At 47.0% G+C, this 26,746-nt stretch overlaps 7 protein-coding genes across 7 annotated transcripts; 3 read left to right on the top strand and 4 right to left on the bottom strand.

The window, feature by feature from the left end:
* Positions 1 to 6: 6 nt before the first annotated feature.
* EDB82DRAFT_455109 (uncharacterized protein) lies at positions 7 to 3,259 on the top strand (the record flags this gene model as incomplete). Its single annotated transcript, XM_065607844.1, has 3 exons — positions 7 to 808; positions 914 to 1,168; positions 1,215 to 3,259. The coding sequence occupies 3 exons, from the start codon at positions 7 to 9 to the stop codon at positions 3,050 to 3,052; spliced, it is 2,895 nt and encodes a 964-aa protein (XP_065465277.1). The 3' UTR covers positions 3,053 to 3,259.
* Positions 3,260 to 4,989, bottom strand: EDB82DRAFT_482508 (uncharacterized protein). The gene is made up of 4 exons (XM_025732237.2): positions 4,729 to 4,989; positions 4,572 to 4,671; positions 4,362 to 4,525; positions 3,260 to 4,310 (listed from the first exon to the last, which is right to left on the bottom strand). The coding sequence occupies exons 1-4, from the start codon at positions 4,793 to 4,795 to the stop codon at positions 3,340 to 3,342; spliced, it is 1,302 nt and encodes a 433-aa protein (XP_025591183.1). The 5' UTR covers positions 4,796 to 4,989; the 3' UTR covers positions 3,260 to 3,339.
* An 846-nt stretch (positions 4,990 to 5,835) lies between these two features.
* On the top strand, positions 5,836 to 10,603 carry EDB82DRAFT_421219 (uncharacterized protein; the record flags this gene model as incomplete). Its single annotated transcript, XM_025732238.1, has 3 exons — positions 5,836 to 6,236; positions 6,481 to 8,113; positions 8,168 to 10,603. 3 exons carry the CDS (start codon positions 5,836 to 5,838, stop codon positions 10,601 to 10,603), a joined length of 4,470 nt encoding a protein of 1,489 aa, XP_025591184.1.
* Positions 10,604 to 11,254: 651 nt separating this feature from the next.
* On the bottom strand, positions 11,255 to 12,142 carry EDB82DRAFT_519101 (uncharacterized protein; the record flags this gene model as incomplete). The annotated part of the gene is made up of 2 exons (XM_025732239.1): positions 11,255 to 12,000; positions 12,055 to 12,142. 2 exons carry the CDS (start codon positions 12,140 to 12,142, stop codon positions 11,255 to 11,257), a joined length of 834 nt encoding a protein of 277 aa, XP_025591185.1.
* Positions 12,143 to 14,075: 1,933 nt separating this feature from the next.
* On the top strand, positions 14,076 to 15,114 carry EDB82DRAFT_482488 (uncharacterized protein). The gene is made up of 2 exons (XM_025732240.2): positions 14,076 to 14,752; positions 14,813 to 15,114. The coding sequence occupies exons 1-2, from the start codon at positions 14,491 to 14,493 to the stop codon at positions 14,947 to 14,949; spliced, it is 399 nt and encodes a 132-aa protein (XP_025591186.1). The 5' UTR covers positions 14,076 to 14,490; the 3' UTR covers positions 14,950 to 15,114.
* Positions 14,656 to 16,230, bottom strand: EDB82DRAFT_4162 (beta-lactamase-like protein). Its single transcript, XM_025732241.2, has 2 exons — positions 14,866 to 16,230; positions 14,656 to 14,689 (listed from the first exon to the last, which is right to left on the bottom strand). The coding sequence occupies exon 1, from the start codon at positions 16,038 to 16,040 to the stop codon at positions 15,114 to 15,116; it is 927 nt and encodes a 308-aa protein (XP_025591187.2). The 5' UTR covers positions 16,041 to 16,230; the 3' UTR covers positions 14,656 to 14,689; positions 14,866 to 15,113.
* EDB82DRAFT_549508 (uncharacterized protein) lies at positions 16,231 to 18,499 on the bottom strand (the record flags this gene model as incomplete). The annotated part of the gene is made up of 3 exons (XM_025732243.2): positions 16,231 to 17,010; positions 17,059 to 17,686; positions 17,753 to 18,499. The coding sequence occupies 3 exons, from the start codon at positions 18,497 to 18,499 to the stop codon at positions 16,421 to 16,423; spliced, it is 1,965 nt and encodes a 654-aa protein (XP_025591188.1). The 3' UTR covers positions 16,231 to 16,420.
* Positions 18,500 to 26,746: the final 8,247 nt, after the last annotated feature.

Below are 26,746 nucleotides of genomic sequence, written 5' to 3'. Positions count from 1 at the left end.
GTCAAGATGGAGCCTCTACGACATGCCAATACTATGCCGCCTCAAGGCTTGTCTCATCAGAGATCTGTTGCTAGAAAGCCAGTTGGAAAACAATCTGTAGTATCATCGCCTTCACCGCAGACCTTTTCACTTGCGCATAGACCTGCTCCCCAGCAGCAGCAACCGCAACAGTATCCAGCGGGTGGCTATCCTCACAATCAGCAGCAACAGATTCAGCAGCAGAATGTCCAGCAGCAACGTCCTCAATCTTATCATCCTGGACAACAAGTTCATCCTGGATATCTTCAGCAAAGTCTACATCAAATCCACAATGCTCAACCAGCTGTTCAAGCCGCACAGTCCATCCCGCAACAGCAACACCAAGGCCAACACTCTCAGCAACCTCGCCCCCAATTGACACAGCATCAACAGCCTCATCCACAGTCGCCTCAACAGGTACAACTTCAACAACAGTCTCCAGCACAGCAACAACAAGTCCAGGCACAACATCAACAACCCCAGCAATATGCGCCGCCGCAACACCAAGTACAGGTGCAGCATCCTCAGCAACAGCCGCATCAACAACAATCTCCAGTACCACAGCAACAGACTCATCAATCATCGCTTCAACAGCAGATCCCCGGTCAATACCCTCAGCAACAGCCATTTAGTCCGATAGGCTCAGCTCCAAACATCGCGAGTCAAACGGCCCAATCGACACTGGCAAACACACATCAAACACCACCACAACCTCAGGTTCAACCTCAACCTCAACCACAGCCCCAGACACCAGCAGCAGGCCGGCCATCTCTACATCACAATGAGTCTAGTCATGATGATATCAACTCATGGATACCTGCGAGCGTTGGTAGTAGCAGTCCCAGCGTCGCAACGCCTGCTACTACTATCGCAAGCGTCGCTTCACCAACCCCAGCACCTCTACATCATGATTCTGGTCACGCTAATGCCAGCTCATTTGTCCCTGAGCACTGGATACCTGCGAGCGCTAGTAGTAGCAGTCCCAACATTGCAGTACCTGCCACTACCATCGCAAGCGTAGCTTCACCCAGCCCGATAGGCACTCCAACATGGGATCCCACTTCTCCTCCGCCGATTCAACAAACGCCGACAGTAGATATCAGACGGACTTCTACTGGCCAACCCAAACTTTGTAATCATTGTCGAAAAGGTAAGTCAACTGAACAACCCAAAGGTACGTTGGCTGACCGTTACAGGGATCCCTCTCAATGTATCAGTATATACATGCCTCATCTGTAGCACCGCTCACATCGCGACAAACTTTTGTGTTTGGTGCTTCACCTCCAACGCAGTCAACACTTCCCACAGCCACGACAAGTCTTACTACGCAACTGAATCCGATCCCCGTATACAATCGTCGGTCCAAGATGCGACAACTCATATGTGGACGATCCGAAAGAACGTTTCCGGTCGGCTTTGGTACACGCATAATGCGACTGGGCTCAAGACCCATCTCAAACCTACGGCGGTGGCTCTGTCGGGATTTTCAGGCTTACCGCCTGGTTGGGACGAACGCAGGACACCAGATGGACGGACGTTCTACTTCAACAAAAGACTGGGAACCAGCGCGTGGACCAAGCCACCCAATTCTCTCCCTGAGGGTTGGAAAGAGTTGAGGACACCAGACGCGACACCATTCTATGTCAACGAGCAGCTAGGATTGTCGACGTGGGACCGACCAGGACAACAGCCAAAGCAGGGCAATAAAGTCGTGGTCAGGAGGAGACCTGCACCAGGCCAACCGATGACTTCACAAAACGTCGGAGACAACATCCTCTCTGCTACTATAAATGCGGCCAGGCTCACAGGTCAAGGTGTTGAGTCGGCTAGTAGACAGGTCGGGAAGCTGGGCAAGAAGAAGAATTGGAGGAAGCTGGGAAGAATGCTCAACCAAGTAAACGGTTTGACCGGCGATAATTCTGGAAGCGATAACGAATGCAACGATTACAATGACAACAGTGGATTCGACTTTGGGGACGATTCGGGTGGCTACCAGGATCAACAGCAAGGACAATTCCAGCAGAGCTTCGATCAGTCTTTCTCGGAGCAGTCGCAGCAGTCATTCGACTTTGGCGATAGCCAACAACAGGCGATGTTTCAACAGCCAGCCTACGAACAACAGACGACCTTCGAGTATTCCGTTCAATCTGGGCAGTCAGAATATGATCAGTCTGCATTCGAACAACAGCCTGGGCAATTCAGCATCACGACAGAGGTTTCTTACACCACGACCGACCCTCAGCCCGCGTTTGAGCAACAGAGCTTTGAGCCGCAGCAGGATCAATATGTCCAACAACCTTACGAACAGCAATCTAGTTTCGAGGTTCAGCAACAGACCACGTTCGAGCCGATGCCAACCCAAGACTCTAATGCAATGGAACCCCCTCAGCAAACCGAGCCCTTGGAATATGTTCAGCCTTTGCAGCAGAACGACTGTCCGCCGCCATCAGTACCACAGGAGCCCTACGCGCAGCCTATACAGCCCGCACCTCAATCGGTCTATCAACCTGACCTGCAGCAGACATATTCTGCTCGGCAATACATCTACGATCCGACTCAGACACCTCAAACAGTGCAACAACAGGTGACTATCTCTTACCAAGTACCCACCTACACACCCGAACCAGCACAATCGTTCATCCTCCAATCTCAGCCAGAGCAGCCAGTCTACCCAGTCTACATCCCCAACAACCAGCCCGAGATCATCACTAGTGATGATCACCTCGTCGAAGTCCCCGGCACTACCGATAACACAACTCTCGTTCTGAACAGTGGATACGGCGGTAACGACATCCTCGCCGGGACGAGTCTGGCCGCAGAACAAAATGTTGTGGCAACCCAAGTACCGCAAGAAGGCATCGTCAGTGTTACTGTGCAGTCGCAGCCTCCTGTATTCGAAACTACTTATGCGCCAGAGCCGGTAGTGGTTCAAGAGTACACTACTGCTGGAAAGCCGGGAACAATTGTATCGGTTGATGCCGCGACGGCAGAGAATAACTTTAACACGGCCGAGAGGTGCAACCAGCTGATTTAATGAGATATGAATCGCATTTCGGTAGTACTTTTGGTCAATTTTTATTCTATTTTTGGAATCACGCTTCATGAATGAATGTCACTATGCTTGGGGTACGGTTTGATGTTGGGAGCACAGCGTCTGTCTACATGTAATTGACAATTTGGATACACGATATCTTTCGGATCAAGGCTCTCTAGTTCTATAGTTCACTACCTATGCAAGAAATTCTTCATTTACTTCGTACGCCTACCCAAACTCCAATGTCCAAACACTAGCATCCAAATCTATATCTTCCCATCAGTCTTTCACGCCCATGACGTCTCATAACTATCAACCCTTGCACTATCACCTCGTTTGAACTTCCTACGCCAGTCCCTAAGCGCATTTTCAGACTCTTCCTCCTCACCAATCCAAGCAGGCGGAAAACACCTTTGCCACAATAACCACAATCCACTCGTGATCAAAGTCACTGGTATCGCAATCGAAAAGTACATCCATATCTTGTGCGAGACAGTCCACTCCCCCGTATCATCATCCACATTGAAGAAAGACATACTGAACAGCGCTGAAATAAACGTCCCAGGTAGAAATGCCAATGTGACAAAGGCGATGGTCTTCATCGCTGCGCTGTCAGATTGCGTTGCTCGACCAATCTTTACCGCAATTCTCGAATCGTACTGCGCGACGGAATTGAACGCTAGCTGGACTTCATTAAGAAGACGCTCCTTGTTTGCAGATGCTCGATAGCGAAGACTTTGAAGGATGTGGTCATACCACAACAATCGTTCATCAACACGTCGATACCCTGCATTCCGTATTTTATCTCCCCATCCAATATCTTCCCTAAAGACATTATGTTGCTGTACAATAGAAGCAACAGTCTTCTCCGCAACTTCAAGCGTCTCCGAAACATGAATCGCATGTCGCGCAGTATCATGCATATGTCTATACCTTGGATTCGGCTTCTTTCTCAAATCTTCTTTTTCGATATTCCTCACACGATCGCGGACGGCCCAGACGCTGTTATCCTGTAGACCGGCTAATTGTTCAAGAAGACGAGGGTAAACCCAGAAAGGATCGTGAAGAGCATCCTTGTGAGAGTTCGTCAATATTGGGCTAGGGAAAAGGTTTCTGAGATGGGTTTGCTTGGGAGCTTCGAATACGATGAGGTATGTTTGTTGTGTTGAGGCGATCCAGTGGGTGAAGATGTTGAATTTATGCCAGACGTGTTCGTCTGGGTCTATTAATTGCTTGGCGAGGAAGCGAGACCATGTATCTAGTATCAGAAGTCAGTAAAGTGAATCTAGGCATGTAGAGTATTGCTTACTTAGTGCTGAGATGTCTCCTTGGTCATTGCGAAATGTCTCGCTACCAAAATAGCCGTTTGATCTACGGCTGTAACTTGACCACCACAGCTCAGGCATGAGGAATTCGTCGGTGAAGCATTTCCGACAATATGGACACTCGCGCACTTTATCAGCGTCCGCGAATCTATTCCCATTAGCAATTATTCATCAAATGTCGCTCGTAAACTTACATGACTGTGACATGAGAGTCAGTTCTCAACAAAGGATGTAAACCCTCATTATAAAACTCGCCGGGACTAATCCGATTCAGCCCATTCCATTCCTCTTTCCCTTAGTATTCCCATTAGTACTTCCACTAAACAAACTAACATTTGGGTAGTAACATACTTTTATCCCACGACAAGACACGAAAGTCAGCACAGTTTTGGTGCATTTTCGTTGATGGTTGTGGCATATCGAGAACAAACTTGTTGAGAAGTGGAAGAATCGGGTGTTAGGCTGCCTTTTCAACCATCGACAACCAGAATCAGATCATATGTCTGAGGCGGTGCTGGAATTGCGAAACATGATGTTTCTTTTTACATTTTGTTATTTTGCCATGGCCAACAGATGCTGAGCCTCATTTTGGGGAGACCGGACCAATCGTTTTTATCGCGGTTGCATGTCGACTTATGCGCCCGACGGGTTGCATAAAAACCGGCACTAATCTAGTGTCTGATAGAAATGATAGGTCATTTTTCGTGGATATATTACCTGGGAGTGTGTTAATATTTTCGTCTAGTCTTTATCCAATCCCTGTTTTATTTGCGACCCGCCTGAGTGAGTGCCTAGAGTGCTAAGCCTAAGCGCCCAGCCGGGTTGGGCGTTTGTTGTATGCAACGTCGCTGATCCACCTGTCGACGCCAACAGAAGCGGCTCTAATTACCTTGTATTGTTGGTTACCTCTATTTATTACATTTCACAAACTTTCATATTGGAAGAGATGTGAAATAGTGGATTTGCCAGTGCCCGCCATGCCGCTCAGCCATTTCACCCAAGAACCATTCCAAGGACCAATCCTAAAACCTCACCCTTAATATCACTATTAAACAACAAGATCAGGCCAACGCCCATATTGATGACATTTTCCGGCCAAATTTCGTAACTTATTCGAACAAGACATCTTTCTGCGGTAATGGTCAACAGGGAGAAGGTGTTCAGGAAGGCGCGTGCAGTAGACGCAGGCTCTTTCCTTTCCCAGCTGACATTGGTGCTGCAACGGCATGCTCTTTCCTAAGTCCACTGCTACGCTGACTGGCTGAAACCTCTCATGCAGCCGAGCCTTGAATCCACTCTTCCTCTTCCTTTATCCCTCGCATTCGAGCACTTGGAAAGCCTGGTCGCAAAATAGGGACTGAAACAGATCAGACGAAGGTATTGGTCCCTCTCAGGTATTACGTCTCTCTCCGGCTACATCTTCACCAATGCTGATCTAAGCAATACCAGTCTTGCACAATGTCGGGACTCGAAGGTCTCGGCATTGTAGCCAACGTGATCGCCGTTGCCGAGCTTTCCCTCAAAGTTATCGCATGGTGTTCCAAGTATGCTCAAGACGTCAAAAACTCCCATGATGGCCGCGCCCGACTCTTACAGGCTGCTATAACGCTGCACTATGAGTCCGAAGCAGTCAGTGACTTACTACTTTCTCGAAAAGGCTCCAAGCTACAGGCCTCTCAGAGACTACACTCTGCAATAGGAAGCAGCGAGGTTCAATTACGCCAGCTAGAAAAACAACTCTCGCAAGGCAATCGCTCAAGTCTCAAATGGCCTTTGCAGAAGGAAAAGGTCGAGGAGGCTATCCACCACATCGAGAGGTCTACTAAGGCTATGCTGGGCATGCTTCAGATCGACATGGCGTGAGTTAAATGCTCTCATATTCCCCTTCAGCTATACTAGTGGGCAACAGAAAGGTTGGCCTAAAAAGCAGAAGGCATCGGGTCTAAACATCATGAACTGGCCTGCTAATTTCGTCTCTCATGCTTCTAGTGGCCAATCTTTCTAATCCCCCGAGGTCCAGTACCTAATGGACAAGACAAGTCAACTCGACTTGCGAGGAACCACCTGATACTACAGAACAACTACTAAGAGTTTCTGTCACAGGGACCTTCTCATCGGTATAGACGACAGAGCTGAAGCTGAAGAGCAAAGAACGACCATTGATCAGCTGCCATATGTCGGCGATGCGGTCTGGGACTCGCACGCTGAAGAACGCAATGACACATGCCTACCAAATACTCGAGAGAATCTCCTTGCAGAACTCAAGGACTGGATCCAGGACACGACTGGAAAATCCAAAGCGGTCTTCTGGCTGAACGGCATGGCGGGTACTGGCAAATCTACTATTTCACGAACAATTTCTCAGTATCTATCTCAGAATGGACGATTAGGGGCAACCTTCTTCTTCAAGCGTGGAGAAGCAGATCGAGGTGGCATCTCAAAACTAGTGCCGACAATTGCACGCCAACTTGCAATGAATCAACCTTCGTTAAGGCCACATATCCATGCGGCCATCCGGAATAACTCTACAATCACCAACAACACTGTGAAGATGCAATTTGACACACTTGTCTTTGACCCTTTGATGAAGAGTTCAGGCGAGTTTTCAAGCGAAAGCTCCATCACGATCGTGATTGATGCATTGGACGAATGCGACTCGGAGACAGACATCAGGCTCATCTTAAATCTGTTCGCCACTACCAAAAAGATTCAATGTCCCCGGCTTCGAGTATTTATTACGAGCCGCCCAGACCTTCCTGTTCGTCTTGGGTTCCGTGATGTCGAAGATTCCTATCAGGACTTGATTCTTCATGAAATATCCTCCTCAGTCATCAAACAAGACATATCGACCTTTCTCTATCACAAAATGAAGGTGACTCGAGAGGATTGGAATGCTTCGGTTGGAGAAAAACGGAACTTGCCACAAGACTGGCCTGGAAGCGAGTGTATCCAGTTACTCACAGACAAGGCGGTCCCTCTTTTCATCTTCGCTGCGACTGCATGTCGCTTTATCAGCGAGCGCCAACTGGGTAGCCCTGAGAAACAACTACGCCGATTTCTTGAATACCAGACAGAAGGTACTGCAGCACAGTTGGACTTTACATACAGGCCAGTCTTGGCACAATTCTTTCGTTCCAACTGCTCGAGGACAATTGAGCGCCAAGTCATTCACGAGTTCCAGCATGTTGTCGGCACTATTGTCAACCTTTTGAATCCTCTATCGGCGTCAGCACTGTCGCGTCTTTTGGGCATTGACCAGGATATCATCGACAGCAAGCTGGATCTCCTTCACTCTGTCCTCGATGTTCCTTCCTCTCCGGACTTACCTGTCCGAATGCTTCATTTATCCTTCCGAGATTATCTTATAAGTCCCGAAACTAGAGAACATCAATTCTGGATAGATGAGAAAAAGTCGGCAGAGAATTTAGCCAAAGACTGTCTCCGCGTCATGGAAACTCTACAACCCGACATCTGCCATTTGAAGATGCCTGGAACACACCGTTCGACATTGAAACCCGAATTCATCAACGCATGTATACCGCCCGAGGTCCAGTACGCGTGCTTTTATTGGATAAATCACCGAGTGGTAGCGGGGCTCGGGTCTAGTGATGCTACAAGAATCTTGAAGTTCCTGAAACGGCATCTTCTTCATTGGATCGAAGCTATGAGCTTGCTAGGCAGAGCTTTCCAGATCACTAAACTTATGAGGGAGCTGAAATCTTCCATTCCCATTAAGGTGAGGCATGTGCACTAATTAGGCCGTGGGCTAACAGCTGACTTACTGTTACAGCCAACGGGTGACGAACCAGAGTTAATTGACTTCCTGAATGACGCGATAAGATTCGTTGATATCGACATCCAAACCATTGACTTGGCTCCTTTACAGATCTATTGCTCTCTCTTAGTGATGGCACCAAGCAACAGTCTTGTCAGGCAAATATTCGCAGTCAAGGCTCCAGCCTGGGTGACATTACTCAGTGGGCAGGAAGTCAATTGGGACTCGCGCCTATGTCTGTTAGGGAACAGTGATGACCTTCCATTGAACCTCATGGAGTTCTCTTCGGACTCTAAATTCCTATGTTTCATCTCTGAGAACGGTCATTTGAACGTCTGGGATTGTGACACTGGTGAATGCATTGATGATATTGAACCCGGCCCGAGGCATTTTCTTATTACTGCGCAGGATGCTGTAGAAGACTCCCGTGTTTCATTCGGGTTTTCGACACCAACATTTTCACCGGATGCCAAATCAGTAGCGGTCATACTTACGCAACACAAACACCCACATTCACCAAAGATACTTATATTTGACTTGCAAACGGGTCAAATCCTTTGCAATATTTCACACCACGGATCCTTGAGCACCTTTGCCTTTTCTAGAGACTCAAAATCCATCTGGTCATGCGCAAGGGATGGACAGGTTTGCGTCTGGGAATTGTGTACAGGGACCTGTACAGAGAGGCTTGATTTTCCAGTGAAATGGAGTGATCAAACCAGAATCGAGTTCTCTTTAGGGGACTCCAAAGTTCTCATCGTCTGGGACCCCGGTAGAGCTGATGTTTGGTATCTCGAGACAAGCAAAGTTGATGAGGGCTTCGCTATGCAATGGTACGAAGCATACTTCTTCGACGGAAGTGTCTCGCCAGACGGGAGACTTTTGGTTGCTCCTTCATCAGACGGCTTATCGCTCGTTGTATGGGATATTTCGAAGCGCAAATTGCTATGGAAACTGCCGGAGGATATGATGAAGAATTACAGGGGGGTGTTGACAAAGTTTTTACCAGAGTCAACCTTCCTGGCAACGTCAGACTTCAAATCAGTTCGGATTTGGGACATGAGGGATGGCAAATGCTTCAAAACCCTGAGCCTAGACGACGATGACGATGTCATATTGCAGTCGATGACATTTTCTCCCGACACAAGATATCTCATCTCAACTCAATTTTCGTTTTATAGCCTGGTTCAAGAAACACGGTTATGGGACATCAGCACAGGTACTAATGTTGTATTAAACATCAAGCATAGCCACAAATATGGCCTTTTGTTATTTTCTCCAGACTGCAAGAAAATAGCCTCAAGAACGCACAATGACTTAGTACAAGTATGGGACTGGCAAAGACTCCTTGAAATACCCCCGAAGGCTGCCTCGGAGTTACAATCCCTTGTCTTTTCACCAGATTTGTCCATGACGGCGGCACTCTTCCAAAATAACCACATTTCGATTTGGGACGCCGAGACTGGTGCTTTGTTACGTGGAATTTCTTGCCCGGGTGCAGAGTATTTGGGATTCTCTCCTGATTCGTCGCTTGTCGCAACTACGATGAGTAGGGACAGTGTCCAGGTTTGGAGCCTGCACGAACCTGATGTCGAATGGCAGTTTATACAGACCAGCCATCGAGTGGGACTGACCTTCTCCCCAGACTCCCAAGCTATAGCCACTTGGGGAACCGAAATTAAAATATGGGTGCGAGAAAATGACACGTTCAGGTTCAAAACTCTTTTGTCGTCTCAAGGGGAGGGAAGCTCTCTTTGTTTCTCGCGGGACGCGAAATTGATCTCTGCGTCGAGACGTGACAGGGTCGACATATGGAACTGTGATACAGGCCAACTTGTTCAAAGTCTGCCATTCACGAGTTTGCGTCGAGTGCTGTCAATAGACCTGCAGCCTTCAACGGTCTCGACGTACGCAATAGTTGTTGCCGTTGAGGGCCACGTCGAAGTCTGGGATATAGAAACATGTTCCTTCATCCTGGAAGATGATTTAATCTCTTACAACCACACAGTTTCGTCCACGGGTACGTTCATAGTCGCGTCAGCAAATCCCGAGGTGGTCCGGATTTGGAACTGGTCAACTGGGGACACGCTTGCGGCGTTTCCTTTGCCCTTTCGTATTTCGGCTTTGGATGACTTTATCCCAGAAAGTTTGATTGTGCGCACCACCGGCGGGGATTGGGCCCTGTCATGGCAGCCGCAACAACTGACGCAGATGTTTGGGGTGGTGCCCAAAAATGAATGGATTCAGTGGAAGGGTCATAGCCTGTTCAAGTTGCCTTTTGATCTTCAAAGTGGTTCTATTAAAGTGGCGGTTATACCGGGAGAGCCGGGAGAGTCGTTAGGGTTTACTGTTGCTATTTGGCCCCGTTCGGGAAGGGGTGTTATTATCCTGCGATTCTCGAATGAAGGGGGCATATTGGATGATCTCATTTCAAGACAATACATATCTTGAGGGGCAGTCAATACATTCACAAAGTTTTCTGTTTCAAGTATTTTCATTAGCGAAAAGGCTGCGTGTCTTTTTCAAGAGGTGAAATTAGCCTACCATTGCCCTCTTCATCATCAAACTTGTGTAGTAGGCCAAAGACAACCTTGACGCCCATATATCGCAGCTCAATTAGACTCCTAGTGACAGGATCTGAGCCGTCTATCAAAGCAATATCGACAGTTTATTCATTCTAAATATTAGCTGAATGAGCAAGAACAGTGAATGTTATATCCCATACCACCCTTTTCATTGGAGGTAAGACGACAACATACTACTTACACAGTAACAGAAACGTTGTCTTCTAGATTGAGGGTACAAAATAAAAGGCCTAAGCATTCTGACTTAAGTAGCATGACTTGGCTAAGTTATTTCGTCTCTTACACATAGGTTCCAGCTTCCATGACCTCCGGGAGGAATACTCTCGGTGTTAGTGGGCTGACTGCATAAAAGCTGACCAACAACCCGAGACAGACAAGCTTGAGCTACTACGAAAAGCTTATTCTGACCTTGATAGGGCTAAGTGATCTTTCTGTCGCTGCTGGCTCTTGGGGGGGGGGTACATCATCGTTATTAAACTACTTAACAAAGATACACTGTCCCTTGAACTTTCCACAATCATTTAGCGCGGGCTGGAGTAACCTCGAGCTCAACCGCCGTATACCAGTCTGAAGAAGGAGGATGATCCTTGGAACCCAAAGCAAGAGTAAGCCCATCCAGATTCCCATTCTTCGCCAAGTAAAACTGTGTAAAATCACCTCCCAAGTCATTACACGCCATCTGACCATTATTCATATCAAACCCGCATGACCTCGCCGGCACAGAACACTCAAGACCGCGAACATCAGTCTGTTCACAGGTGAGAAGTCCCCAGAGCCCGTTGCGTAGATTGTCCTTGTCGCAGAGCCGGAGGTCGCCTGGTGAGTAGGGCGAGCCGTATTCTATACACCAATACATGCCTTCAACTTCGCGGGCGAAGGATGTCTCTGCCTCGATGGAGAATGTGAGGGTTGGGAGGTTGGCGCTGGGTTCGAGATCGAAACCCATTCGTTGGGAGGTGGATTTTCGACCGATTAGGTGTTCATCTTGGAAGTTGTGGCCTGGAGCGATGACTTGGAATGTTTCTAGGGATTGAGCGGCGGTTGTAGTCATTTCGGCGAGGGTTGTTGTTTCGGTGGTGGTTTCGTGTTCGGAAATTGACGTCGCGACACTCGTGGGAAACTCAGTGGTGGTAGTGGTGACTTCGACACCTGAAGTCGCGATGGTTGTAGCTGAGGTTGTATCACCAGTCGTCTCAAGCTCTGTACTTGTAGGAGAACTGGGCACAGCAGCAGTCGAGGTCGTAACCTCTACGGACACAACACCTAAACCCAGTCAACACTGATTGCCAGTCAATTGAAGGAAGTCGATTTATTTACTGGTATCACTCGACTGACGAGGTTTACAAACACTCGCAATGGCAGTGTTAGCCCCAAGGGCGATTGAACATAAAAGAGCGAAACGCATGTTAGCAACGATAAATAACGAGCGACAGCTGCTAAAACAGGCGAAAAAGAGCGACTGAATGTTTGAGGTTCAACTGAGTGCGATTGCGAGTATTCATATTGATCTATTTGTTTATATTGACTGCAGAATAGGGGACTGAACTATTGACTGTCGCTCGGAGCTAGAAGTGGTTTTGGCAGGGCTGAAGTGTCGACTATTGAACGCTAGCTGATGACTATTGGTAGAGGTGTGAAACAATTAAATCTGATCTGAAGATCTTGGAGTCGACGCCTAGATTTATGATTAATTGATGCTTCATTGCGTGATAGTCGTGCATGTGATCAAGATGTTGAGTTTGATGGAGCAACAGGAGCTAATAATGTCGTGACATGCCAGAGAGTTGAACTGAGAGGTGCACCTAAAGTTGACTTGAGAGATACTCCATAAAAGAAGCGATCTGGCCAATTAGATAGCTTGATTATACCTTTCAGTGAGGTTAGTTTTAGCGCTGACAGGGGCACCTCTCATTTCATCTCACAACGATTGGAGATGCCATCTCATGATTATGATGTAGATGCCGATTCAGAACGGACACTGTCGTAGTTCATCACGATCAATTACTTGTTCGTCAAAGATTCAGATTAAATATCTGATCAGATTGTTCGATGTGTACTACCTCAGTTTCCTGATCTTGACATGTCACTACTGAACTGATGTAGCCAAGCAAACGTAACTTACCGCAATCAGGAACATTCAGAGATCAAACCAGCTGTCAAATGCTTATTCTTTGTACTAGTTTCTCACAATCATCAAGATGAATTGACTTTGTCAAACAGTCTCGATGGATCTACAGCTACCAGCGCCACGAAAGGTGACGCCACAGCTATTAATGGTTGACTTTCGGGGTCGCCATTAAGAGGTATGCATTCAGTATATTGAAGTCTGTAGAAGGTATGTTGCAATATATTGAAGTCTGAAAGGCATGTTGTAGTATTATTGCTGAGGCGCAGTGGAGTTGTTATTCATGATAGTGGTCAATTTAGTTTAGCATGTCACTCAACTCAATGACATGCCATCCCTTGCATCTCATCACATCTCTCACTTGCAGGTAAGCCACACCGCTTGATTACTCACCTTTGTTTCTTTCCCATCACCTATCAGAATGGCGTTTGAGTTATGAGATGCTGCTAAAAAGGGACTCTCCGCCCAAGTGGATCCAAGGGTCTTTCGGGGCGAGCGGCATGTCTTACTTTCCCTTCAGCCTTGTAAACTTGGCTTGTGACAGTGACTCAATCGACCTTTTGATCATTCATCAACCGGCTACAGCGGATGCATCTCTTTCTTATCAGTATCAAGACTAAAGAGTGAATGACTGATGCTCGTCATTGTGAATTCATTTTCGCAATCAGTCATCTACTCCAAAGCTTATCATGTTGATGTCTTATCACAATCCCTGTCTTGTCTTGGCCTTGTTAGTCCTTGTGACACCCTCTTCTACAATCAATTCTCTGGCTTGACTTGAGGCTTGCAAGCCTGATCCGGATTCCCACACTCACTTTTTGCTTTTTGGGTTGGGTTGAGGCTTGGCTAGTTCTGGGATGCAGATCATGAGCTAGTGCCAGTGACACGCGCCCTCTCTACCACCCAAGCACCAAGCAACGAGAAGTGATACATGAAATACCCTGTTTATTTACACTGATTGGGGTGGGAGTACGTACTCAACTGCCGAGATGATGCTTTATGCAGAGTCGATCATTGATGTCGTCGTCGTCGTCGTCTACGTAGTATTCCTCTCCGATCAAGTCCTGATCTACCACCAAGATGTACATAGTATGCAGCTCTATCTCATGTGACTCAATGTTCAATACCACCCCTCCAACATGTCAACTTGGCAAAAACATTGCATTCACACAAAAAAAGAGGCGTTCTCCCGCTGACTTCTTCCCAAGCCCCCCTCCAGTCTAACATTAGTTTCCCTCCCCATCGGTAGTCGCCGTTTGGGCACATATAATGAATGACATTCTCTCCCAAAAAAAAAACAGGGATCCACGTTCTGACTTGCTTTGTTTCTGTCTGTACCTGATTATTACGCTTTGATCAACTTTTATAAGCAGGGTTCTGCCTGTCATATTGGGCCCCCACTACCAAAAGACAACTCATCAACCTAAATCGCCCTGCCATTATTTACAAGAAAAAGAAAGAAAAAAACAATTACAAAAAAGGAGATACGCATTTGAACTGAGACAGGGTATTCAAGGAATTGATATAAACCTCGTCTCATCTCTCAACTTCAACTTCATCTTCAACTCAACACAACACAACACAACACACAACACAACACAACTCAACTCAACTTAACCACTTACACAATGTATCGTCAAAACCACCCCGGTCCTCTCTCCCTACCTACAACCTGGAGTCCTCCCACAGACGACATGCCCAATAAATCCCACGACGAGCGAAGCCGCCAAGCAAGCACCTGCTCTGAACACAGCTGCGAAGGCATGACACTCGACGAAACAAGAGAACTATGGAGATGCATGCTCGAACTTCAACTTCGCTACGGATGTTATAATTCCACGAGGATAGATATGGCTGTTGACGCCGGTGAATCCGGTCTTGACCTGATGCGTACGTCTCCCTTCTCTCTCACGCATCTCTTACACCTTATTAACGATTCTCTTCTTTTAGCAAACCGGTTCATCATCGATACTCTAAACGAGTCCGTTATTAACCTTCCCGATGAAGGCCGCGAATTACTTAACCGCTACTTATGTCCTTCTTCACCAAACAATAAGCAAAAGTGGAAATTCTGGAAGAAGGAATAATAATATTTTCTTTTGTTCGTGTATTCTTTTTAATGGCGTTGGGAAGGAAAGGAAAGCGGGTTAAAAAATGGCATGAAGCATATTGATCGATACCCACGATATCAGAATGGCATTGATTTACTCTTATTTTTTAATTATCAAATAACAAACATATTATCTCAAACTTATTCTCCAATCATGCTCTCAAAGTCGTCTCCTTGTCTGATAGATTTGGCCTGGATCTTCATACTCTCCAGAACCCTCTCTTTGACATCTTGATGCTCAATGTCCATCTCCGTGAATCCACCATGCGTAGCAGTAAACTCAACACCCTTCAAAGCACGCCACATTCTCACCATCTCATCAACACCAAGAGGAATAAAATTCGGAATACTCCAAAGGAACGAAAACGAGTTCAATCCCGGTGGTCGAGCCGCACGCTTTGCCCCAGTAGCATCAACATCCCAATTCCCCACGCCCGACGCAGTCGTCATGAGCGTATCAGCAATGAAGAGACGAGACTTGTAATGCAGGACCAAAGAACCGGGGAAGTGGCCGCCTAGCTTGATAGCGGTAGCACCCGTGTCAAGGATCGGCGTCGACGACTCGGTGAGAGCAACCTGATGCTCCGACTCAAACGTAGTCCAGGATTTATCTTCCGCCGCGATATACACAGGACAAGCAAACGCTCTCGCCCATTGAACATGAGTGCTGTAAAAGTGCGGATGACTTATAACAATTGCCCTCAATCCTCCCTTTTCTTTAATTTTTAGGATAGTCTCATCATCCAGTAGGGTAATACAATCCCAGAGGATGTTACCCTTGGGGGTTTGGATGAGAATAGCGCGTTGACCGATGGCTAGTTTGGGAATAGAGTGGATAAAGGTGATATTCGGATCCGACGGGCATCCGATCCATTCGTTCTTGAAGTGTTTCTTGAGTTCACCAAGAGTAGAAAAGGATTGACCTGAGGGCGGGACGAATTGGCGAGGATCGTCGCAGATGTGACATGTTTTCAGGGTGGAGCGATCAGCGGTAGGGAATTGAGTGCCGCATGTGTCGCAGACAAGCCATGAGTCTGCTTTGACGGGGTCGTATTGTTCTGGAGTCATGATGAGAAGAGGACTAGCTTGCGATTGAAGAGTTGACTGTTGATCTTGGGTGAATTGAGTACCTGTTCTGTTCTTTTGTATTTAACAAACCTCTGCACTCAAGTCTGGATGACAGCTGAATTTGTGTTTGCTCTCCACCATTAATTGACGTCATTCCCCGCGTTTGACGATAGCTTCAGTTTCACAGCTTACCAAGCAGGACCTTTTGTACAGACAACGTGGCTCTTTAAACTGATTCCACATCACCTTCTTTTAAATGATTCCACATCATCGTATATCGTATTCCCGGTATCGGAAAGACACCACTGCTATTACATGCACAAAAACTCCAAACACCAAAATACTAACCCAAACATCATAACCCATAGCCCATTTTATAATCACAACGCCTCCCACATCTGACTCCCCATAGAAATCAACCTGTTAAATAATTGATCCCGCATAGACACAGCCGTGAGATGATGCTCCTGTCCATCCTTGGTCTTGATGATCAATCCATCCACAATCTCACTACCCATCGCCCATCCAACAATGATCTTGCTCTTCCACCCAAGACCGCCCATCTTCTTCAACTCATCAATCTCCCCAATTGATACCGTCCAGGCGGGTTTCAGGTCTTCAAGCTCAATCGTCCAGCTAACAGCAGGTGTAGTAGCCGTAGCTGTGATGTATGCATGGCCCTTCTTACCCTTGTATCGCGCTGGGAAACGGATGGGTCCAGTGATGGGATTGGGTTGTTCACCTTTGACGACACCCAGACGGTTCTTTGCGTGATGAGCGCCTGCTTTGGCCTTGGCCTTGTCCGCAGCCAAAGCTGTTGTGACGCCGCCCTTGGCAGTAGTTCGGATAAAATTCATAATACGATGCGATTTCTTATGTTTGCTCTTTTCTTCGTCGTGTTCTTCATCTTCGTTAAGTATGTTGGGGTCGGGCTGAACAGCCGCGGCAATCTCGGCCTGCGATACTCCTTCTGATGGTGTTAGCATGGGTCGCATACATTCAATTAGTCACTACACACCTAGATGTTCAAGACCTTCTCCAGCAGTCTCGTGGGGTTCAGTTGGAGGAGGGACGTCGGAAGTGGGCGGCGGAGGCAGAGGAGCCTTGTTCTTCTCCCCAATACGGAGAAGAGTGATGGCCAACTGCGCATTGGTCGGGACACCTCGAAGAATGGTGTTTCGGAGTTCAACATACTTCTCCCAACGAGGATAGGTTCTGTTGATAAAGTTCAAAGAAGGTGTAATGATGGGATCGCCGAAGAATCCAAAGCCAGCGCCGAATCCCATGCCCTTCATGGCCATGTACGGAGATGTGAAATAAGATCCGAGAAGCATTGGCACGAGAACAGCAATGAGGATAAGCTTGGGTCGATGACAGTGGAAAGGTGCAGCGGGACTAAGAGCGTTTCCGAAGCGCTCCCAGGTATCGACAAAGTCAGCGATCATATGCATCGTCGGACGAGCCTTGTCCCAGACAGCGTTGGACACTGGCTTCTTGGCCCTGTTGTGTTCAGCTTTGGGATTCTCTCCCACAGACTTTTGTCGAGCCTCGGTGGCTTCTTCAGTGAGCTTGGTTGGGTCTGGAGCAGCGCTGTCGTCGTCGGGGTCCGTCTGGGGGTGCTTTCCAGCAGCAGTGCTAACAACAATCTTCTCCCATCAGTCTCTTTCCATCAAGTCAAAAGCAAGGCAATAAATACATACACCGGAACATACCGTAGAAAGGCTCGTCACAAAGCTGTGAGCTTCCTGTTCAACTGCTTCTCCCTTGTGCTTCTCGGGCGCGCCAGTAACTGAGTCATCAGAAGCGAGTACACCAGCAGCTGGGGTCTTGACTCCACCCGTCTTGGGATCAATAAGTGATGGTGGTGCGCCAGGGAAACAGATATCGCGAGCCTCGGGAGACCAGATGAGGATCATGAGGAAGATGATAAGGATCGGGCCAAGAATGTCGAGCAACCATGCCAGAGTATACACTCCCAGGAAAGCAGAAGTTCGCCTAGTCTCCTTCCACGACCTAAGACGAACGATCTGTTTGTAAAAGGCAAACAGCTGCACCATAACAGACACGTAAAGCCGCTCAATCTGCGCTCTAAGCTTCTCTGGCGAAAACTCTTCGTCGTCTGCAATGTTCATATCCAACATTCCCAGCGGAGGTTCCTGGATACTCTTGACGTAAAAGACCTGCTTGTCGAAGCGTCGAAGCAAAGTCCACACATCTTCATTCTTTAGTCCTCCCACGAGGTGCGGTACAGCTTGAGGCGGCTCGTTCCATCCCAGGTTCTTGACCTCGACATCTCCATGTTCGAGCTGCGCTGCGCCTTTCTCTTCAAAGTTCTTGCTCTCTTCGGCGAGGGCGTGGCTGACAGTGGGAGCTTCTTCTTGGTGTTCTTCGATGATTTCGGGTTCACTTCCTACACCTGTCGAGAACCGACGGTTAGGATCGTCGGATGCTGTAGCCATGGTTGTTTCCTTGTGGTAGGTAGAGCTGGGTTGGGTTGAACGAAAGACTCACGATGGGAGTTGTCTTCTCATATCTTGCCAAGAGGTAGACACTGACGTTTGACAGGCTGGAATTGGAATGGAAATAACCCCGCCGCCTACGTCAAAAATGACAGGGAAGGAAGTATCATGACATCTAATCTCGAATTGTGACGTCATGAATCTCAGCTCCAAGACGATCACAAGCATCAACCAAGGATACACGCACACGCATACATACACACACAAGACAACGTTAGTACTAATACAAGACAACTCTACTGAAAGCAATACGATATTCCCGAAAATGGAAACAGAAAAGACGCGCAAACACAGCCTCCATCCTTGGCATTCAGCTGTCACCTCACGTCATGACACCCACAGATGGCACCCACCGTTATCATCCCCATTGATCTAGATCTAGGATGCAGTGAATATCCTTTACTGTATTTGTCCTCACAACCCTGTTTTTTTTCTGCTTTTGTCTTTATCTTACTGCACAGAATTAACCTGGTTCAATGAGGCTCTCAAATCAAGGATTGCGTCGATCCCGAGTGCAACCTCCGGAGTGGGGCCGATTGCCGATATTACGATCCGGACCACACCATCCGGGGTGTGTCAGCCAGATCATCTTGATTCGATGTTTACTCATATCGATGAGTTTCAGCTTTTTTTTCAATGATACTCTGATGAAACCTTTTGTCGTCTTTGTATTACCAGAAGAGTCCATCTGAGGTGGTGTTCAGCTTATGAGTGATGCTGAGGCTTGGACAGTGAGATTGCCGTTTATATGAGGGACACATCATATCTCCCTAAAGTCGAGAGACTTAAGACTTTTCCTGTGATACTACTTGGCTATCCCTTTACTCAAGGCTTTCCACAATCTTGTCTCTGGGAAAAGACAAGTGTCTGTGTTCCTTCCAACAGTCCAACATCGACAAGATGAGAATAACAGCCAGAGCGATACGTCAACCTTTTATGTCCCTCATCAAAGACGTATATGTTTGAAATGCTCGGCATCTTTGCGACCAGTGAAGGCAGCTTGGTGGCAGATAGACCATCTCCAGGACGAAGGCTGTTGAAGCATCATGACCTAAGGCTCAACTAGACGACACGCATACACCACATACCGTCGAACTATCTAAACATTATGCATGTGGGTTAGACTCAAAATTTTCGCCTTTGGGTGCAGCGCTCTTTCAGCTACTCTTTATCAACATATCGCTCCTGGCTAAGGCCGGTTCATACATACCAAGTGTGGTGCGAATCCATCGCGAGACACCAAACATGAATCTGGGAAGAAGGCATTTTCATTAGGTGCTTTAATTCCTCTCTACCGGTCGATACTTTTGTACGTCATAGTGATCAAAGTGAATGTTATCCGCGACGTTTCGTTGTCGAAGAAAAGACCACTTGCTATGAGCTTCATACCAACGACCCCACGACACACACCTTGAGAGTTCCCAACAGTTACATTTTAACGATTCAAATCGATCAAGAGCTACTTCGAGACTTACTAACATGTTTCTAAACCGAGGAGATATCATTCCCAACACCACGAACGCGCAGTGTCGCTCGAGACGATGATAGCCAGCACCAACTTGGTTACCCTATACCACTAACGACCAAAGTTCGGCAATGGTATGAAGCAAATCTGCGAAGCCAGAACACGGAGCACAAAGACGTTACGTACTGAACCCAATTGAACATGGTCAATTGCGACATGCTACAAGCCCTTTACTCGAACGAAGCAACCTTCTCACTTGCACATCATAGAGCACTGGCCTCAATTATCCCATCATGAATCACCAATACAGCATTCAGCCCAATACAACACATCGAAGAAATACAACCGCGTCGCTCACCATCGTATCCAGAATCCCAATGGGATTGGTCAATTAAGTCATAATGAGGCCTCGTTCCTACCACGGCGGTAATCTTGACTTGATCCCGCAATCACCTCATCCACCTTCCGCGACTGGCAACACCACGTAGGAGCAACCCCCTGTGTGATATCTCTTCCCGCACATACATACCAATCAAATATACATCCTACATGTGTACAGCGCGAGGCCAGCGGAATATGCAGGAACATACATGCCCCGGAAACCGGTCAAGTCTTTTCGACTGACCGGGCTATCAAATCTGACAGAACACGCCATACCATTAAACTTGGCACCACGAGATAGCCTCGCTCCAAGGAATGCTGAGTTTTGCTACTATCGTGGCCACCTCTGAGCGATTGATCGATTCCCCCACGCTCAAATCTTGGATATCGGTCTGCGTTTTGGTAGCCTTGGACTACACTCGACGAATGAGCGTCCGCCACAACGCGCTGGCCACTAATTAAGCCAGGGCCTCTCTTCTCACATGAACAACTTGGAAAGAGTCGGGCGCGAAAAGATTTTTGCCTCTGATAACCAACAGAGAAAAGCAATGCGGCAGCAGTGTGATGCACAGGCAAGGGGGGGTACTATCTGTATAGTTGCAAGCAAATGACGCTTGTGAACGACGCCCAACGGTACTTCGCAGTATCGACAGATTAAAGCGTCTCAGCCGCGGTTACAGGTGCCGTACTGTACTTGCAATCTGACTTGCAGATCTCAACGCCACGCCATCCATGTTGGTGCGGAATACCTCCACGTGCACTGGCCGAGGTGAATTGTTTCATCCAAATTGTTCTCTGGTGAGAGTTCAGACGGTTATAAGCCACTTGACCAGGGGCGAAATTGAGGCTGCAGTGCGGTTGGCGCAAGGAGCAAGTGTTGGCTGTGCAATTACTACCTCCTCGCAGCCCAAGAGAAATTGCAACACTGCGGTTCATGGCCCGAAGGAAGCATACAAGCATCAGTCAAAGGATATATGTCCTGCAATAACAGTAGCGATATAGGCGAATCCCATGCATTGCGACGTTCATTGCCGAGAGTCCCGAGAAGCAAAGGATCCTTTCTGGAAGTCCATGAGCAGAATTTCGCTTAGAAAGAAACCCGACATCGCGTAGTAGCCTTGGTAGGCGAAGCCGGAGCGCGATGAGACACACACACACACACACACACACACACAGCCAAGACCCTTGTCACGATCGTCAGGAACACGACACCACCACTCCGGACCCCGTGTTCCGCCGACCGCGGTCTTCTTGTTTAGGTATAGCCAGGGCCAATTCCTCGAGACATTATCGAGAAGGAACAGCCACCGTTGAGAATAAAAAAGAAGGTTTATGGTGTTGAGACATTATCGATCAGCCACTTGCCACCATCATAGAGTAGGAGTAGAAAAGTCTGGGCAGACAAGGTGATCCCTTCTTACTTGTTTGCATATCGACTGATCTTCTCCCCACGATGCATCGCAGCACATCATCGTCTACGGATACACTCGGAGCCGCTGCACCCAAGACCAGCGGCGTGGGTCCGGATGTATGTAAGACTCTCTTTAAAGAAAAAGGAAAGCTGCTGAAAATTCTGACTTGACCACGGTGGAGATGCATGTGGATGGCCTGTCGTCAGCGTTCCTGCTGGCTGTTCCTGGAAGTAGATAGTTATGCATTCTACATTTTACATTTTGTCATATTTTGTCATTTCGATCCAACTGCATTTTGTTGAATGCAATCCATATTACCACCCAGAACTGTGGTTATGTAGGAATCTGACCGGCTGCATCTCAGACATGAAAAGAAAGCTTAACTTATAACGCGGAAGAGACATCCTAGCTTTCCGTAAAGAGAATGTGACGTGCATCTGATGTTGAACTACATCTTAAATCACGATTGGCTTCAGGTACGCGAGAAGGAACAAATGTTACAGTCAACAATTCATGAGGCTCATGCAGCTTGGACTCTGATGTAAAGAATTGTGCGCTTTTAATGGGTAACATCGGTTGCCGTTGAGTTTTGTCGATGTAACCACACGCAGTAATTGAGGCCCCAATTGCCCAATGGACTTTAATCGCCACCAGGAACGGAAAAAGATGATGAGATCGAGAAAGTTAATTGCAATAAGCTGCATAAATTACGGGTTGTATGTATCTCTCTCTGGTTGTGTTATACATCATGTTGAGTATTGTATACCTACCCTACGTGACTCTTTAATGTAAACAAAGCTCAGTGACTTCAAAGCTCAGGAATGAAAATCCAAGTCGCAGCCGCAACCGTTGAATCAATTACCGTAAATGGTCTGTGTGTTTAATACTTCTACATCCATCCATGTTGATTCTAGCATAAAAGCCACGATCGATGGACTAAACTTTGTTGCCAGCCAATTAATCCTACAAAAGTAAACAACGGCCGCAAGACAAACATATCAAGAGTCAATTAACTCGTCAATCTAAGAAAGAAAGTAAATCTACCAATGCTTTGTTTTACATCGTTAATCTCGATTAAAAGTATGTCTTTGCAACGAGAGACTGAGTGTTGGCATTCATAAAGAGCATGCAGATTTAGCATTGCACCAGTAAGCGTCCCTGCCGAAGCCGCAGCCGAAGCCACCCTTCATTAGAAAAACACAAAATTTCATTATTTTAGTAACGAAAGACAAACAAAGAGCAAATTGTAAATCATGATGATGACGATGACGGCATTTGGTGGATTTTTCGAGTAAAGCTATTTTCCTTGTTTGTTAAGAGATCACCACAGGCATTTCTTCATAGATGCCTTGCGACCAAGGCAACAAGTATCTGTGGGTCAAGTACCAAGTTGCTAAAAGACTCTGCAAGGGAGATGGATTGACCAATGAAGAGAGCCTAGTTGACAAAGACTGCTTTTCAACAATGAGATATAATAGAAAATAATTGTGCATCTCTTATTAGCCCTCAAAGTTGATGGCTGGTGGAGGGTCGGATAAACTGAATTGAGTTTGTGCGGGCGTAAGTGAGTGCATTCAGAAGTCCTGAATGGCATCTGGGGTAGTCAGAGTTGTTGACTTTGAACTTCAGGTGTTCCTCATAGAGGTGTAGTTTGTTATGGGTCAAGATAACAAATGTTACGGTGTATCATAGTTGTCAATTGACTCCCAACCAGAGCTATTACTCACAGAACAACAACAATGCTCTACACTCCGACACCGGACAAGTAGTCATTCTTCAACATCCCAAGGTCCCTCTCTATAAACTAACTCGACCCGCGCCACAACGCGTGTCTGACAGCTCTCAACGAACTGCAAAGCGCAAACTCAAATAGCCACTTGCATAATAACGCAGGTATTAATAACCGAGTTCAACAAAGACGTGATTACATACAGCGCGCCACTGGGGCTTGATAGCAATTTAAAGCCTCACAAGATCACAAGCTAGATAACAAAAAGGCCTCGGTCTATAGATTATTTACCGTACCCGTACCAATGCAAGTGATCCAAACCGGCAGGTCTGAAACCCGTCAATCGTCAAGACAGAGTCATAATAGATAGTCAGTATTACTGTCCTTGTGAAAGGAATCTTCAAACCCCTGTTCTTGCGAATTGGCGGGACGGTTGGAAGCCTTCCGCGGGCACAACGGTCAGCCTCCAAAGTCAGTTTCGGCCCATCTCGTGGGAAGAGGCTAATGCAGCACCAGCATAAATTCTTCGGGGTCGTGCTTGGCTTTTTGACCGTCGGTCTGGCACCGACAACTGGTATTTGTTGCGAGTGTCGGTAAAGGATGATGGAAATGGGGGTTTGATCCGGTGATGTGAGTAACAATGTCACAGCCCGATATACACAAGATCGCGATGCTTCTCCGATACAGTCTACTCGTTGGGTCCTGGTAGATCGACACACTGAAAAATAAAATGACCATTGGTGAATAAGCTTTTCCCCTTCCATCGTCTTGGTTCCCGGAGCGCTGGCGTCCCTAGCAACGTCTCAAATGTCAAGGTTTTGCAAGCCACAGACTAACGACACTTCTATGTTCTTCCATGGTTCCCCCCCGGCGTGTCGCTTCCCTTCCGCTGGGAAGCTTGGACTAACGGACACTATGCCGCGATGGGTAGGCTTGCCCCGGTCTCTGCCACGAGTCTGTTGCACGACAAAAGATGCAAGATTTGAAAAGACAAGATTTATGACAGACAATGCAGGGAAATGCAGAGGACAGGACATGGTGGAGGGAATCGTGGGATACCAACCATATCCCGATGGAATGACTCGATATGTCACTTCATTTTCCAGGGTCTTGTCAACCACTTAGTGGATTCATTTCTTGTACCAACGTTTTGACATTTTCACCTACAACTGACTCTCAAACTGCCAGAAAGAAAAAAGAAGAAAAAAAAATGAATGAGCCTAGCGGAAGCATCCGTCGTAACTTTCTTTTTTGCTTTGACAGAGTGGACCAGTTTGACTGAGCGGTCAACTTCTATTGACGAAACCATCAAGAGTGGACAAACGGTCAGTGGACGCACAAACGAGAGCAGAGAAGGCTGGAGTAGGTGGATTCTGGCGAAGACGGGGAAAACGGAAACGGGAAGGGGAGGGGGGGGGCCCTGTTGTCTCGTGGAAACAAGTCCAAAGCGTTTTCTCATCTCGCGAAGGGGAAGTGATCGACGTTCAGTTAACCCAGAGTGTCAGAGTCACTTACTGATTATGAGGCCTACGACGTAATATTGCAGCAAGCTCAGCAAGATATTGAAGCCAACTTTCCAAGTGAGGTATGCATTGCTTTTTCTGGTCAAGTTGTAAAAAAAAAATAGAGTTGTGCCCGTCAGCGGCTTTTGGTTCAAACGGTTTTTCTTCCCCCTATCCGTTTGTTAGTGACCATCACTGGGGACATAATTGCGAGCTCAATTGTTCGGCCTGAGCTTCCGGGCCATGAGCTGCTTAGGCGAGATGTTCTAGAGTTGATCATCGGTGTCAAGCGAAGAGAAAAAAGGGATACCGCCTTCAAAAGTGATCCCATGGGAATCTGGGGACAAGGATAAGGCCAATCCCAAGCATCATACCCTCTGTAAAAACGAGGCCGACCCAGACGAACGGTGCCCAGCCCATGAGAGTCAAGTCATGTGCAAGGCTACGTACCCCCTGCTGACTCCTCTCTCTCACTTACTCACTCACATGAAAGCCCAAACCTAAGCCCAAGCTTTGGTCTCTATCCTTGTCACCGGCTTCTCTTGCCTATGAGCCCTGCCTTGTCAATGTCACATTTCTGATCTGACCGAGAGTGGGACAACAAACAAGTGGGAGAAAATAAGACATTACTATACGAACGAGAGGGAGATGCGAAAGATTTTTTTTTTTTTTTTTTTTTTTTTTAAAGAATAAAGACAAAAAGACATAAAAAAGTGATCGGCAATAGTGATGAGGTCAAAGTTCGGAAAATAAAAAGAAAACAATACCACATACATAGAAAGTAAACAAATAAAAAAAACTTGGAGAAAGCGCTGATCTTTGCATCCAATGGTAAGAAGCTATGTAAGCTTGTTGCTGCAGACTGGAATGCAAGTTGCTTCAAGTCTTTTCCTGTTCGGGAGTTACACCAAGAAAAACGGTTTTTTTTTTCTTTCTCTCAACGTTGTGAGAGCCACAGAAAGCATAAAATTTTAGTGAAGTTGCATAAAAAGACAACATTTGTCATGCAGTATGGATAAATTGATAGACAACTGAAACCATCATCGATGACTTTGTTAGTAGTCAATAATTCGTAATCTATTTACTTGTGCTTCATGGTGGATCCCTGTTCTTACTCCCAATTGATTTGAGTTTTCAGGGTCCCAGTAGTTCCCTCCAAATGTCATCGTTCATTGATTGCATTTGAGTTTTTAACAAGATAGAATTTGACTCTTTGCTATGTCTCTTCCCGTAAGCCATTGTTTCAAAGTGCAGGTGCCGTGTGTGTCGATCGCGGTAGTTCTCAACACTAACATATGCACCCATAATCTGAGCCACAAACAATAAGATGCACGGGCTGTTTGTATGCCTCAATAAACAACCCAGCCTCTCTCTACGGCCTCACTGTGTGTCATTGGTCTTTTCTAACCCAACCTCTTTTGGTCCAATTGGTTGATTGAGCGGCCCCACTTCCCTAATGCCCTGAAGGAAGCTCTGTAAAGTCCACTGAAAGGTAAGCGTACAGTGTCACGACAGAACCAAGGACAACACCCGCAACCAACCTATGATTGTTTGGCATCTCACCTTATTCCCACGTCACGCTTGCAGTTGCAGTTGCAGTTGCAGTTGCAGAGACAAATTAAACATTCAGCCGCGACAAGAGACACAGCAGCTCTTTTCTCCCCCGCCTTTGATGTCAGCCAACCTTTCCTTATCCAT

Source organism: Fusarium venenatum (genome assembly GCF_020744135.1).
Source record: "Fusarium venenatum strain MPI-CAGE-CH-0201 chromosome Unknown EDB82scaffold_1, whole genome shotgun sequence".
Classification (NCBI taxonomy): Eukaryota; Fungi; Ascomycota; class Sordariomycetes; order Hypocreales; family Nectriaceae; genus Fusarium; species Fusarium venenatum.
This window is presented reverse-complemented; position numbering and strand designations above follow the sequence as displayed.